Source organism: Rhincodon typus, chromosome 24 (assembly GCF_021869965.1).
Source record: "Rhincodon typus isolate 14 chromosome 24, sRhiTyp1.1, whole genome shotgun sequence".
Taxonomy (NCBI): Eukaryota; Metazoa; Chordata; class Chondrichthyes; order Orectolobiformes; family Rhincodontidae; genus Rhincodon; species Rhincodon typus.
Window position 1 is genome coordinate 17,883,094 of NC_063355.1, and position 11,841 is coordinate 17,894,934.

At 39.8% G+C, this 11,841-nt stretch overlaps 1 protein-coding gene across 3 annotated transcripts in view; it reads left to right on the plus strand.

The window, feature by feature from the left end:
• The window catches only part of rbm19 (RNA binding motif protein 19), a 120,753-nt gene extending 109,045 nt beyond the window's left edge, over positions 1-11,708 (plus strand). For all 3 annotated transcript variants that reach the window (XM_048611396.1, XM_048611397.1, XM_048611395.1), the window contains exon 23: positions 11,524-11,708. In XM_048611396.1, coding sequence (XP_048467353.1) covers positions 11,524-11,679 — 156 coding nt within the window. In that variant the 3' untranslated portion in view covers positions 11,680-11,708. The remainder of the gene's footprint in view (positions 1-11,523) is intronic.
• Positions 11,709-11,841: the final 133 nt, after the last annotated feature.

An 11,841-nucleotide genomic window follows, 5' to 3' on the forward strand; every position in this document is an offset into this window, starting at 1 on the left:
CAGTAACTCAAAAATGCAAAAACTCAAAAAAAAGTTGGTCAGCCAAAAGAAAAGGCTGACAAATTGTCCAGAAAAAGTAATAAATCTGAGGATTGGGAAATTTCTAGAATACAGCAAAGCAGAACCAATTAATTGATAAAGGAACATAGAATAGAGTGTGGATACAACCTGGCAGAAATAGATAAATGAATTGTAAAAAGTTCTACAGCTACATGAAAAGAAAATGTTTACTTAGATAATTGTTGGTCCATTAAAAGCAGAGTCAGGAAAATTTATAGCACGGTGTAGAAAAAGCAAATGACTACTTTGTGTCTGTGTCAGTTTTTGCTGAGGGACACTACGAAGAATTTTCTACGATTAGAGATCCAAGTGACTAGGGACAATGAAGAGCTGAATGAAATTAGTATCAGTAAGAAAATTGTACTCGAGAAATTAATGGGACCAAAAGTTCAAAGGTCCCTGGGAACTGGTAGTCTACGTCCCAGAATGTTGAAGGGAGTTGGCTGTGGTTATAGTCGATGCATTGTAATCATCTTCCGAAATTCCATACGTTCTGGAATGATTCCTGCAGATTGGAAACTTCCAAGTCTCGCCTGACTATTCAAGCAAGCAGCGAGAGAAAAGAACAGGGACTGACAGACTTGTCTGCTTTCCATTAGTAGCAGGGAAAATGGTAAAAATCTTATCATGAAGGATGTAATAAAGACTCACTTGGAATAAAATGATATGATTGGGCACAGTCAGCATGGATTTGTGAATAGAAAATTGTGTTTGCCGAACTTGATGGATCTTTTTGGGATGTTACTGACAATTGATAAAGGAGAGTTGATGGATATATCTCCCAGATACTGTATCTCCCAGAGGTGGTTTATGCACAAAATTAAAAGTAATATACCGGCATGGTCCAAGGATTGGCCAGCACACAGAAAACAGAGTAGGAATAAATGGGCTGTTATCGCATTGGCAGACTGAGACTAGCAGAGTACTGTAGGATCAGTACTTGGGCCCAGTTGTTCACAATATATATGAATGATTTGGAAGTGGAGACTAAATGTAATATTTCTAAATTTTCAGATGATACAAAGCTAAGCAGGAAGCCCAAGGAACAACACTTCACCTTCCACTTAAGCACTCTACAGCCTCAAGATCTCAACATAGAATTCAGTAGCTTTGGAACCTGACCACTTTGTGTGCCCTCCATTTTTCTCTCATTCTTTTCCTTCTCCCCCAAAGCAGTTTTGTTTTTCTGTCTTATTTACTTTGCACTTGGTAGCAGGACTTATTCTCTCCCCTTCGTTGCTTACTTTGCACCCTGTTTGCATCTTTTTTTCCGCTTCTCTGCAATTAGCAGCTCTTTGTCTTTTGCATTGGGCTTCTATACCGTCTACTCCCTTGCTCCTCCTGTGCTTCTGTCAAAAGTATAAATAATGACCTATTTTCCAATTCTTTTCATTTCTGAATGAATCATACCAGAAATGTCACAACATTAACTGTTTCTCTCCAAAGCTGCTGCCTGACCTGCTATGTTTTATGGTGTCCCCTGTTTGCTTATGATTTTAGCATCCGTAGTATTTTACTTTTATTTACACAAGAATGTGGGTTACGAGGAAAATGTAAAACATGTTTTGTGACTAAAAGAGTGGTGTAGGAAAGAGGGTTTCCTTTTCATGGGGCACTGGCATCAGTTCTGGGACAGGAGGGATCTATACCGCTGGGATGGACTCTACCTGAACAGGGCCGGGTCCAGTGTTCTGGCGAAAAGGGTAAATAGAACTTTGAACTAGTAAGTAGGGGGGAAGGGAGGAGTGAGCGTACAGGGAGTATAACAATTAATGTAAGGCAAAGCAGCAGGTTAGCAGGTGACGAGGAAGCTTCAACTCCATTGACAATTAGGAGAAAAGTTAAAGGGAAGGAGAACTCAAGAGCTGTTAGTAATGGAGGTGATAGGACCCAACAAGAAGGTGCAAAATCTGGCATAAGGGCACTTTATCTGAATGCTCTGAGCATTCGAAACAAGGTGGATGAGTTCACGGCGCAAATCATGGCAAATGGGTATGATTTAGTGGCCATTACTGAGACATGGTTGTAGGATGGTCATGACTGGGAGTTAAATATCCAGGGGTATCAAACTGTTCGGAAGGACAGACAGGAAGGTAAGGGAGGTGGTGTTGCTCTGATTTTTAAGGATGATATAGGTTCTACTAAACAAAAGGTTGAATCCATTTGGGTGGAAATTAGGAATAGCAGGGAGAAGAAGTCACTGATAGGTGTGGTCTATAGGCCACCAAATAATGACATCATGGTGGGGCAGGCAATAAACATAGAAATAGCTAATGCATGTAAAAACGGTACAGCAATTATCATGGGGGATTTTAATCTACGTATCGATTGGTCTAACCAGGTCGGTCACGGCAGCCTTGAGGAGGGGTTCATAGAATGCATCCGTGATAATTTCCTTGAACAATATGTAATGGAACCTACGAGGGAGCAAGCTATCCTAGATCTAGTCCTGTGTAATGAGACAGGAATAATTAATGATCTCACAGTTAGGGATCCTCTCGGAAGGAGCGATCACAGTATGGTCGAATTTAAAATACAGGTGGAGCGTGAGAAGGTTAAACCCAGTACCAATGTCCTGTGCTTAAACAAAGGAGACTATGATGGAATGAGGGAGGAGTTAGGTAAGGTAAAATGGGAACGAAAACTTTATGGTGGGTCAATGGAGGAACAGTGGAGGACTTTCAAAACGATTTTTCACAGTGCTTAGCAGAAGTATATTCCAGTGATAAGGAAGAACTGTAGGAAAAGAAATAGTCAGCCATGGATGTCTAAGGAAATAAAGGAAAGTATCAGATTTAAAAAAAAATACATACAAAAAAGCAAAGATTAGTGGGAAACTAATAGACTGGGAAATCTTTAAAGGCCAACAGAAAGCCACAAAATGTTATAAAGAAAAATAAGATAGATTATGAGAGTAAACTAGTTCAAAATATAAAAACAGGCAGCAAAAGTTTCTATAAATATGTAAATCGTAGAAGTGTGGCGAAGGTAAACATTGGTTCTCTAGAGGATGAGAAGGCCAATTTAATAACTGGGAATGAGGAAATAGCCGAGGCATTAAACAGTTATTTTGTGTCGGTCTTCACAGTGGAAGACACAAATAACATAGCGAAAACTGATGTCAAGAAGGTTATAGCATGTGAGGACCTAGAAACTATCATTATCACGAAGGAGGCAGTGCTGGGCAAGCTAATGGGGCTAAAGGTAGACAAGTATCCTGGCCCTGATGAAATACATCTCAGGGTACTAAAAGAGGGGATGGGGAAGTAGCAAATGCACTAGTAATTATTTACCAAAGTTCACAGGACTCTGGGGTGGTTCCCGCAGATTGGAAAGCAGCCAATGTGACGCCACTGTTTTAATAAAGGAAGTAGACAAAAAGCAGGTAACTATAGGCCAGTTAGCTTAACTTCGGTAGTGGGGAAAATGCTTGAATCTATCATTAAGGAAGAAATGGCGAGACATTTGGACATAACATTGTCTCATTGGGAGCACCCAGCATGGGTTCATGAAGGGTAGGTCATGTTTAATTAATTTGGTGGAATTTTTTGAGGACACTACTTGCATGGTGGACAGTGGGGAACCTGTGGATGTGGTATATCTGGATTTCCAGAAGGCATTTGACAAGGTGCCACACGAAAGGCTGCTACATAAGATAAAGTTGCACAGTATTTCAGGTAATGTATTGGCATGGATAGAGGATTGGTTGACTAGTAGAAAGCAAAGAGTAGGGGTAAATAGGTGTTTTTCTGGTTGGCGGTCAGTGACTAGTGGTGTGCCTCAGGGATCAGTGTTGGGACTGCAATTGTTTACAATTTACATAGATGATTTGGAGTTGGGGACTAAGTGTGGTGTGTCAAAATTTGCAGATGACACTAAGATGAGTGGTAGAGCAAAGTGTGCAGAGGAATATAGATAGTCTAAGTAAGTGGGCAAAGGTCTGGCAGATGGAGTACAATGTTGATAAGTGTGAGGTCATCCATTTTGGTAGGAATAACAGCAAAATGGACTATGTTTTAAATGGTAAAAAAATTGCAGCATGCTGCTGTGCAGAGGGACTTGGGTGTCCTTGTGCATGAATCGCTAAAAGTAGGATTGCAGGTGCAGCAGGTAATTAAAAAGGCAAATGGAATTTTGTCTGCCATTGCTAGAGGGATGGAGTTTACAAACAGGGAGGCTATGCTGCAGCTGTATAGGGTCCTGGTGAGGCCACACCTAGAGTACTGTGTGCGGTTTTGGTCTCCTTACTTGAAGAGGTATACTAGCACTGGAGGGCGTGCAGAGGAGATTCACTCGGTTGATTCCAGAATTGAGAGGGTTGGATTATGAGGAGAGACTGGGATTACACTCATTGGAATTCAGAAGAATGAGGGGAGATCTTATAGAAACATATAAGATTATGAAGGGAATAGATAAGGTGGAGGCAGGGAGGTTGTTTCCGCTAGCAGGTGAAACTAGGACTAGGGGGCATAGCCTCAAAATAAAGGGAAGCAGATGTAAGACTGGGGTCAGGAGGAACTTCTTCACCCAAAGGGTTGTGAATCTGTGGAATTCCCTACCCAGTGAAGCGATTGAAGCTACCTCACTGAATGTGTTTAAGGCAAAGCTAGATAAATTTTTGAACAGTAAAGGAATTAAGTGTTATGGTGAGTGGGCGGGTAAGTGGAGCTGAGTCTCAAGAAGATCAGCCATGATCTTATTAAATGGCAGGGCAGGCTCGAGGGGCCGGATGGCCTACTCCTGCTCCTAGTTCTTATGTTATGTTGTTATGCTTAGGAGGATTTGGACAAGCAAAGTTATTGAACAAGAAAGTGGTAGGTAGAATATAATGTGGGAAAAATTTGAAGTTATCCATTTCTTAATTGGTGAGAACTTGGAAAGTGTAGATTTGCTAAAGGACTTGGATGTCCTTGTCAATACGTCACTGAAGGTTAACATGTAGGTACAGTAAGCTATTAGAAAAGCTAATGGAATGTTAACCTTTATCACAAGACAATTCTAGTACAGGAGTAGTGAAGTCTTCCTTAAATTATGTAGAAGCCTCATTACACTACACCTGGAGTACTCTGTGCAGTTCTGGCCTTCTTATCTCAGGAAAAGAGAATTACCACAGAGGGAATGAAACAAAGGCCCTCCAGACGTGTCTCCAGGATGGCAGGACTCTCCTTGAAATAATTCCAAAGAGGCCAGTCACCCTTTGTTTACACGTGGGGAGTCCTTGAAACTGACCCCGCTTCCTCAGAGCCAGCTTTCTGAGTGAGCAGGATGTCACTCCTCCAGTTTATATCTGTCAGCCAGGGCTCCCTAATTGGACCAGAATAACAGCCCCACTTATCTATGAGGTCCACCTGGCTGATCTCGCTACAATCACTACAGTCCTGTGAAGAGAAACTGAGCCACCAAGAGTCAGTAATACAGCATGGAAACAGGCCCTTCCTGACCATGGTGCCCACTTAGCTAATTCCAATTGCCTGCCTTTGGTCCAAATCCCTCTTAACCCTTCCCATCCATGTATCTATCCAAATGTTTTTTAAATGTTGCTACTGTACCTGCCTCAACCGCTTTTTCTCTGGCAGCCCATTCCATATACACATTACTCTCTGCGTGAAGAAGTTTCCCCATAGGTCCTTCTTAAATCTGTTCCCTTTCACCTTAAACCAATGCCCTCTAGATTTCAATTCCCCATCTCAAGGAAAAAGACAATATGCATTCATCCTATCAATGCCCCTCATGATTTATACATCTCAGTAAGTTCACCCCTCATTCTCCTACATTCCGAGGAATAAAGTCCTATCCTGGCCAACCTGTCCCTATAACTCGGGCCTACTAGTCCTGGCAACATCCTCATAAATCTTCTTTGCACACTTTCCAGTTTAACTGTGTCTTTCCTATAACAGGGTGACTAAAACTGTACACAATACTCCAAGTGTGGCCTCACCAACGACTTATACAACTGTAACATAATGACCCAACTCCTATACTCAGTGCTTCGAAAGGCCAGCATGCTAAATACCTTCTTCACCACCCTGTCTACCTGTGACACCACTTTCAACGAATTATGTACTTGTACTCCTAGGTCCCTCTGTACCACAACACTCCTCAGGATCTTACCATTTACTGTATAAGACCGACCTTGGTTTGACTTTCCAAAGTGAAATATCTCACACTTATCTGATTGAATTGCATTTGCCAATCCTCAGCCCACTTCCCCATTTAATCAAGATCCGGCTGTAATTTTTAGTAACTTTCTTCGCTATCAATAATACTTGCTAATTTTATATCATCCGCAAACTTACTAATCATGCCTTGTACATTCACATCCAAATCATTTATGTAAATAATAAATAACAGAGATCCCAGCACTGACCCCTGTGGCACACCATAGTCACAGGCCTCCAGTCTGAGAAACAACCTTCAACTATCACCCTCTGCTTCCTACCATCGAGACAATTTTGAATCCAATTAACTAGCTCTCCCTGGATCCCATCCGACCTAACCTTCATGACTAGTCTGCCATGCAGGACCTTGTCAAAGGCCTTACTAAAGTCCACATAGACAACTACCCTCATGTATCCTCTTGGTTACCTCTTCGAAAAACTGTGAAAAATTTGTTAAACATGACTTCCCGCGCACAAATACATGCTCACTATCCCTAATCAGACCTTGACTATCCAAACGTTGGTTGATCCTGTCCCTCGGTATCTTCTCCATTAACTTGCCTACCACTGATGTCAGGCTCACTGATCTGTAGTTCCCTGGCTTGTCTTTGCTACCTTTTTAAACAATGGAACAACATTAGCCACCCTCCAGTCTTCCAGAACTTCATCAGTGGCTAAAGATGAAGCAAACATCTCTGCAAGGGCCTCTGCAATTTCTTTCCTAGCTTCCCGCAACATCCGAGGATGGACTTGATCAGGCCCAGGGGATTTATCCACCTTAATGCGCTTTAAGGCTGCAAACACCTCCTCTCTGGTAATGTGTATGTGGTCTAAAACATCCCCACTTATTTCCCTTATTTCCTTGGCATCCATGATTCTCTCCTCAGTAAACAGTAAGGAGAAATATTCACTAAAATCTCTCCCATCTCCTGCATCTCCACACATAGATGGCCATGCTGATCTTTAAGGGGACCTATTCTCTCCCTAGCCTTCCTCTTACTCCTAATAAAGCTATACAGCCTCTTGGGTTTATCTTTAACCTTATCAGCCAGATTCCTCTCCTTACCTCTTTTTACTCCTCTGATTTGCCTCTTAAGTGTGCTCCTGCGCTTTTTATAGTCTTCTAGGGATTCACTTGAGCTTAAACCCAATGTATGCTGCCGCCTTTTTCTTAACCAGGGCCTCCATATCCCTCACTAGCCAGGAATCCCTGATCCTGCCAGCTTTTCCCTTCACCCTAACAGGGACATAGTTGAACCTATATTTGCTAAAATTTTGAAGAATGATTGGCAATCTCATTGAAATGTAGAATATGCTTAATTTCCAGTTCTATGGTGGTTTTGCTTTCATGCAATTTATGATTAACGAAAAGTTGTTGAATTTTGTCCAGGGGACACTTGGTTATGTGCTGGATACTGTTTTAAATGTAAACGTTATATCATTAATCATGGTACTTTTTCTTCATGTCCAATCTGTGTGTGTTTAAAAGTCATTCCCCAGGGTAAGGATAAAACACATTAGCTCTACTATTTGTTTCATGTAGGATTACCTTTTTTCCAGGATTATCCAGAAATTTCTAGGATTTAAAAATGAATCTCCTGGTCACTTTCATCTGCGATGCTGTCAGCAATAAAAGGGGCATTTAAAGAAGTTGTTTCTTCCATTTTGAGAATTTTGTCTATTTATCTTGAAAATATTGTAGCTGGGGGAACTGTTACATGACTTGGGTTATTAGAGGTGACAAATTTTGGGATGAAACCTCCGTAAATACTCCGTTTCCAATTGGCAAATCTGTGTAACTCTCAATTCACTTTGAATATCTATGAATGTTGTGCAGGAGATACATTTCATGGATATGATTCTTAGCACTTTTAAACCCATGAAAATTGGAACTGCCTATTTGTTTTCCACCTTCCCTCTGTTTGCAGGTGATTTCTTCTGAAATAATTCACTGAGTTTTTTTTGAGATTTAACATTTTCTATTGAAATTTTATTTTGCTTTTCAAAATATGTAATTTTTACATTCGTATTATGCAATACTTTTAACTATAAACAATATTGCATATTATTTAATACTATTATGTGAAAATTTAATAGAAGCACACTTTCCCAATTCAGCCTTCACCACAATACATAGAAGAAAAACAGCTTTAAGAACCAGAGTATGTATATATCTTGGTTAATGTTGAATAAAAGATGTGCTAATAAAGCAGTGAATAAAACATTATGCTTAGATCTCCATTGTCTTTAAAGCTAGTCAATTAAGTAAAGGCAAATATAGCTATTTGAAAATACATTGCAGCAAAGGATGGGTACTTGGGATTATTTCTAGTTATTTGTTTACTTACAGAGAGAGACCTTCCTTTTAATGCAAACTGAAAGCAACATTTCCTGTTTGTTTTGGAGGATCCACGCAAATAAAATTTGAAGAGCCATTTTACTTAATTTTTAAAAACATTGTATTGTCTGTGAATAAGTGCACAATTTCAGTACTATATCTCATAGAAGAGCTTGCTGTGAATATCTGACTTAGGAGGTAAATCAATTTCAGGTTGTTATATATTGTGTCACTTGCAGTGAATTTGAAATTGATCTAAGTTTAATTTGATGTGCTCTATTGTAGAGATCTGAAGTATCTAATTAAAATGCTTGTCAAAGGCAGTTTGCACAGCTGAATACTTTTCTTGAGCAGAATAACGTCATATTTTGGTTTTTAGTCTGGTTTAATATGGCCACAGTTGCGCAAGGAAAAGGATTCAAAGAGGTCATACTTAAACTGTTAAGCATTATCTGTCATGGTCAGCAATTTCTCCAGCAGCTTAACTTGAGAGTCCTGTTTCAAGCAGGTAATTTTGTTGACTTCTTCACTTTGGAGATTTTGCACTGTTTTGGACATTTAAAACAAAATTGCTGACAAACATTTATACCCTGCAAGGAAAATTATTTAAAGAGTAACCAATCACTTTAGACCTTAGTCCCTCTTAATAAAGATGACTGAAGATTTATCACCATATTTCAGATTACAGAATGCTAAGATGATTACCTGCCACTGATCTTCATTACTTAACGAGGATAGATTATGTTAGCAATTAAACAAATCCAACTCACCAACTAGGAAATTTTGCACAATAGTTTGTCAGTTTTTAAAAAGCTAGAACAAAAATAAATGATCTAACACATTGAGGATGCAATAGTTAATTCATCGTCAAATCGAACATTAGCGTTTAAATCATCATAGGGTCCAAATGTATCGCAGGATTTCATCATAAGGGCTCCATTTAATACAGGATCAAGACTGCACTCAGAGCCCGAGATTAATGTAGGGTTAACAAGACTGCTTAAGGTTAGAGTTTTTGTATAGCTAACTGGTGTGACAATATTGTGGCTTTAAGAGGTGTGTTTTGTCCTGGTTTCTTTTAGAGAGAGATTGGGAGACAGGGACTATGCAGTCTGAGAAGATAAACGACTTGTGAGGCCTTGGGTTTTTTTAAAAGTTGGGACAATAGAAGCAGCCTGAGTGGGTATGGTCAAGCTCTCACAGATCAAGTATTTTTAGTTAGCTTTCAGCAGTTGTTGCTATGCCTCAGCAGGGTTGGAAGGTAGTGAATCTCTCTCAGCTGCTACACTCTCTCTGTCTGTGGGAAGCTGCTGCATGTATCTCTTAGTCTTAAGTGCAATCCTATCAGCAAGAAAATCAGTTTTTCTGAATTTGCCTTTTTCCAAGGGTGTGTTTATGGGATGTAACTGTCTTGGAAGACTTCCTATCTGGCAGTAAAATAATCTATTATTTTGCTAAGTTTTCCAATGGAGTTAAGTTGTTCCAAGTTCCTCTTTCTTTTGTTGTATTTCAACTGTAGTGGTTGAATAAATTGTGTTTTGCTTAACGTCAAATAGTTCGACCAAACAAATTGCATCTGGAACACAGCACCTCGCATTTACCTTTGAAATAAGAAAAATTCACGGTCTAGGCTACCTTCTTAATATCTTTTGAGAGGGTCAGCTCTGATCCATAACATTAGTTACAGTTGTGAGAAGCAAACATATGTAAAGCCTCAAGTAGACCACTTGGCTCTTCGAGACTGTTCTACCAGTCAATAAGATTCTGGCAGGATCTGATTTTCACTTCAACTCTACAGTCCTGCGCATCCTGATAACCTTTAAACTCTTTGGTAACTAATAATCTGTCTGCAGTCGGTGTTGAGGGCTCCCAGGACAACTCTCTGTCAAGTGTATGCTGTTTTGCCACCACCTCTGCTAGTGGGATGGTGTTGTGTGGGACCTTGTCTGTAAGATATGAGTTGTGTGTGTGTGTGTGTGTGTGTGTGTGTGTGGTCCTTGTTTGCATAGTCTGAGATGGTACTCCCACATGTGGCACGTAACCCCCCTGCCCCCCTCCCGATGTGCGGACGAAGGACATTACACAGTCTGGAAGGCTGTGTTTGCTTGATGTCATCTCAGGCCTTGCCCCATTCTCCTTGGAACAGTGAAAAATAAGTGATGATCTAATAGTTATTCTCAAGATTATCAAGAGTAACTTGGTGAAAATATCGTCCTTTTTTTCACTGAGTCACAAGGATCTGGAATTCTCTCCCTGGAAAGGTACTGAAAGCTCTCCGTAAATAATTTTAAAAGTGATTTGGATAGGTATTTGAGGATGAGGAGCTTTCAGAGTTGCAAATAAAAATTGGTCATGTGAGACAAAACACCACTGCTCCTTTAATGGACCACATGGCCTCCTCCTGGTCAATAAGTTTTTAGTGATTCTGTGATTCCAGAATTGGAGGCTTTATGCATAACTGTTCCAAGTATGGATTCCCACACTGCTAGATAAACTGCGAAAAATGCTAAATCCTATTAGTCATTCCAGCCCCTGAGTTTAATTCCAGCTGTTGACAACAATTATGAACTTCCCTGTGTTCTTGTTTTAATCTTGTGTTGTTTATTAAAGTTCTGCATTAAGGCCGTTTCTTTGTGATTTGAGACTTGTTTTCAATAATTCTGGTTGAATTGTTAAGATTGTGCCTTAATTCTAATGGTGGAAAAGGATTGTTTATACAAACCATCATGATACCAAACAGTTCTGCGAGCACAGCTGTTTTATCTGCTAGGTTTGCACTTAGGGAGGTTACCCAATTAGTGTAGAAATGTGTTGAATTAAATAAACACTTCAAAGATAGCAATTTATAGTTTAATTGCTGTTTACATTTGCACAAAAACTTATTTTACAAATGACAGCCAAGTGTAACTGACAAATACATTTTATTCTTATTTCAAAAAGAAATTCAAAAGTCTATTTCTTCTGCAGAAAGCCTTCAATGCTCTTTGCCACAGCACTCACTTGTATGGTCGACGATTAGTACTGGAATGGGCAGACTCTGAAGATACAGTGGAGACATTACGCAGAAAGACAGCTGAACATTACCATGGTAAACAATCTTTGAATTGTAAATTCATATGTTAACCAAGGAAACTTAAGTTGAAGTACATTATGTAATATAGGGGACTTAACTAGTCACTCTTTGATTCGCTTTGCAACATCAGTGGTAGATAGTAAACTGGGAAGTTTTTACGTGAGGTGTTACTTTTTTTAATACATTAACAGGATATGGGCATCACTGACTAG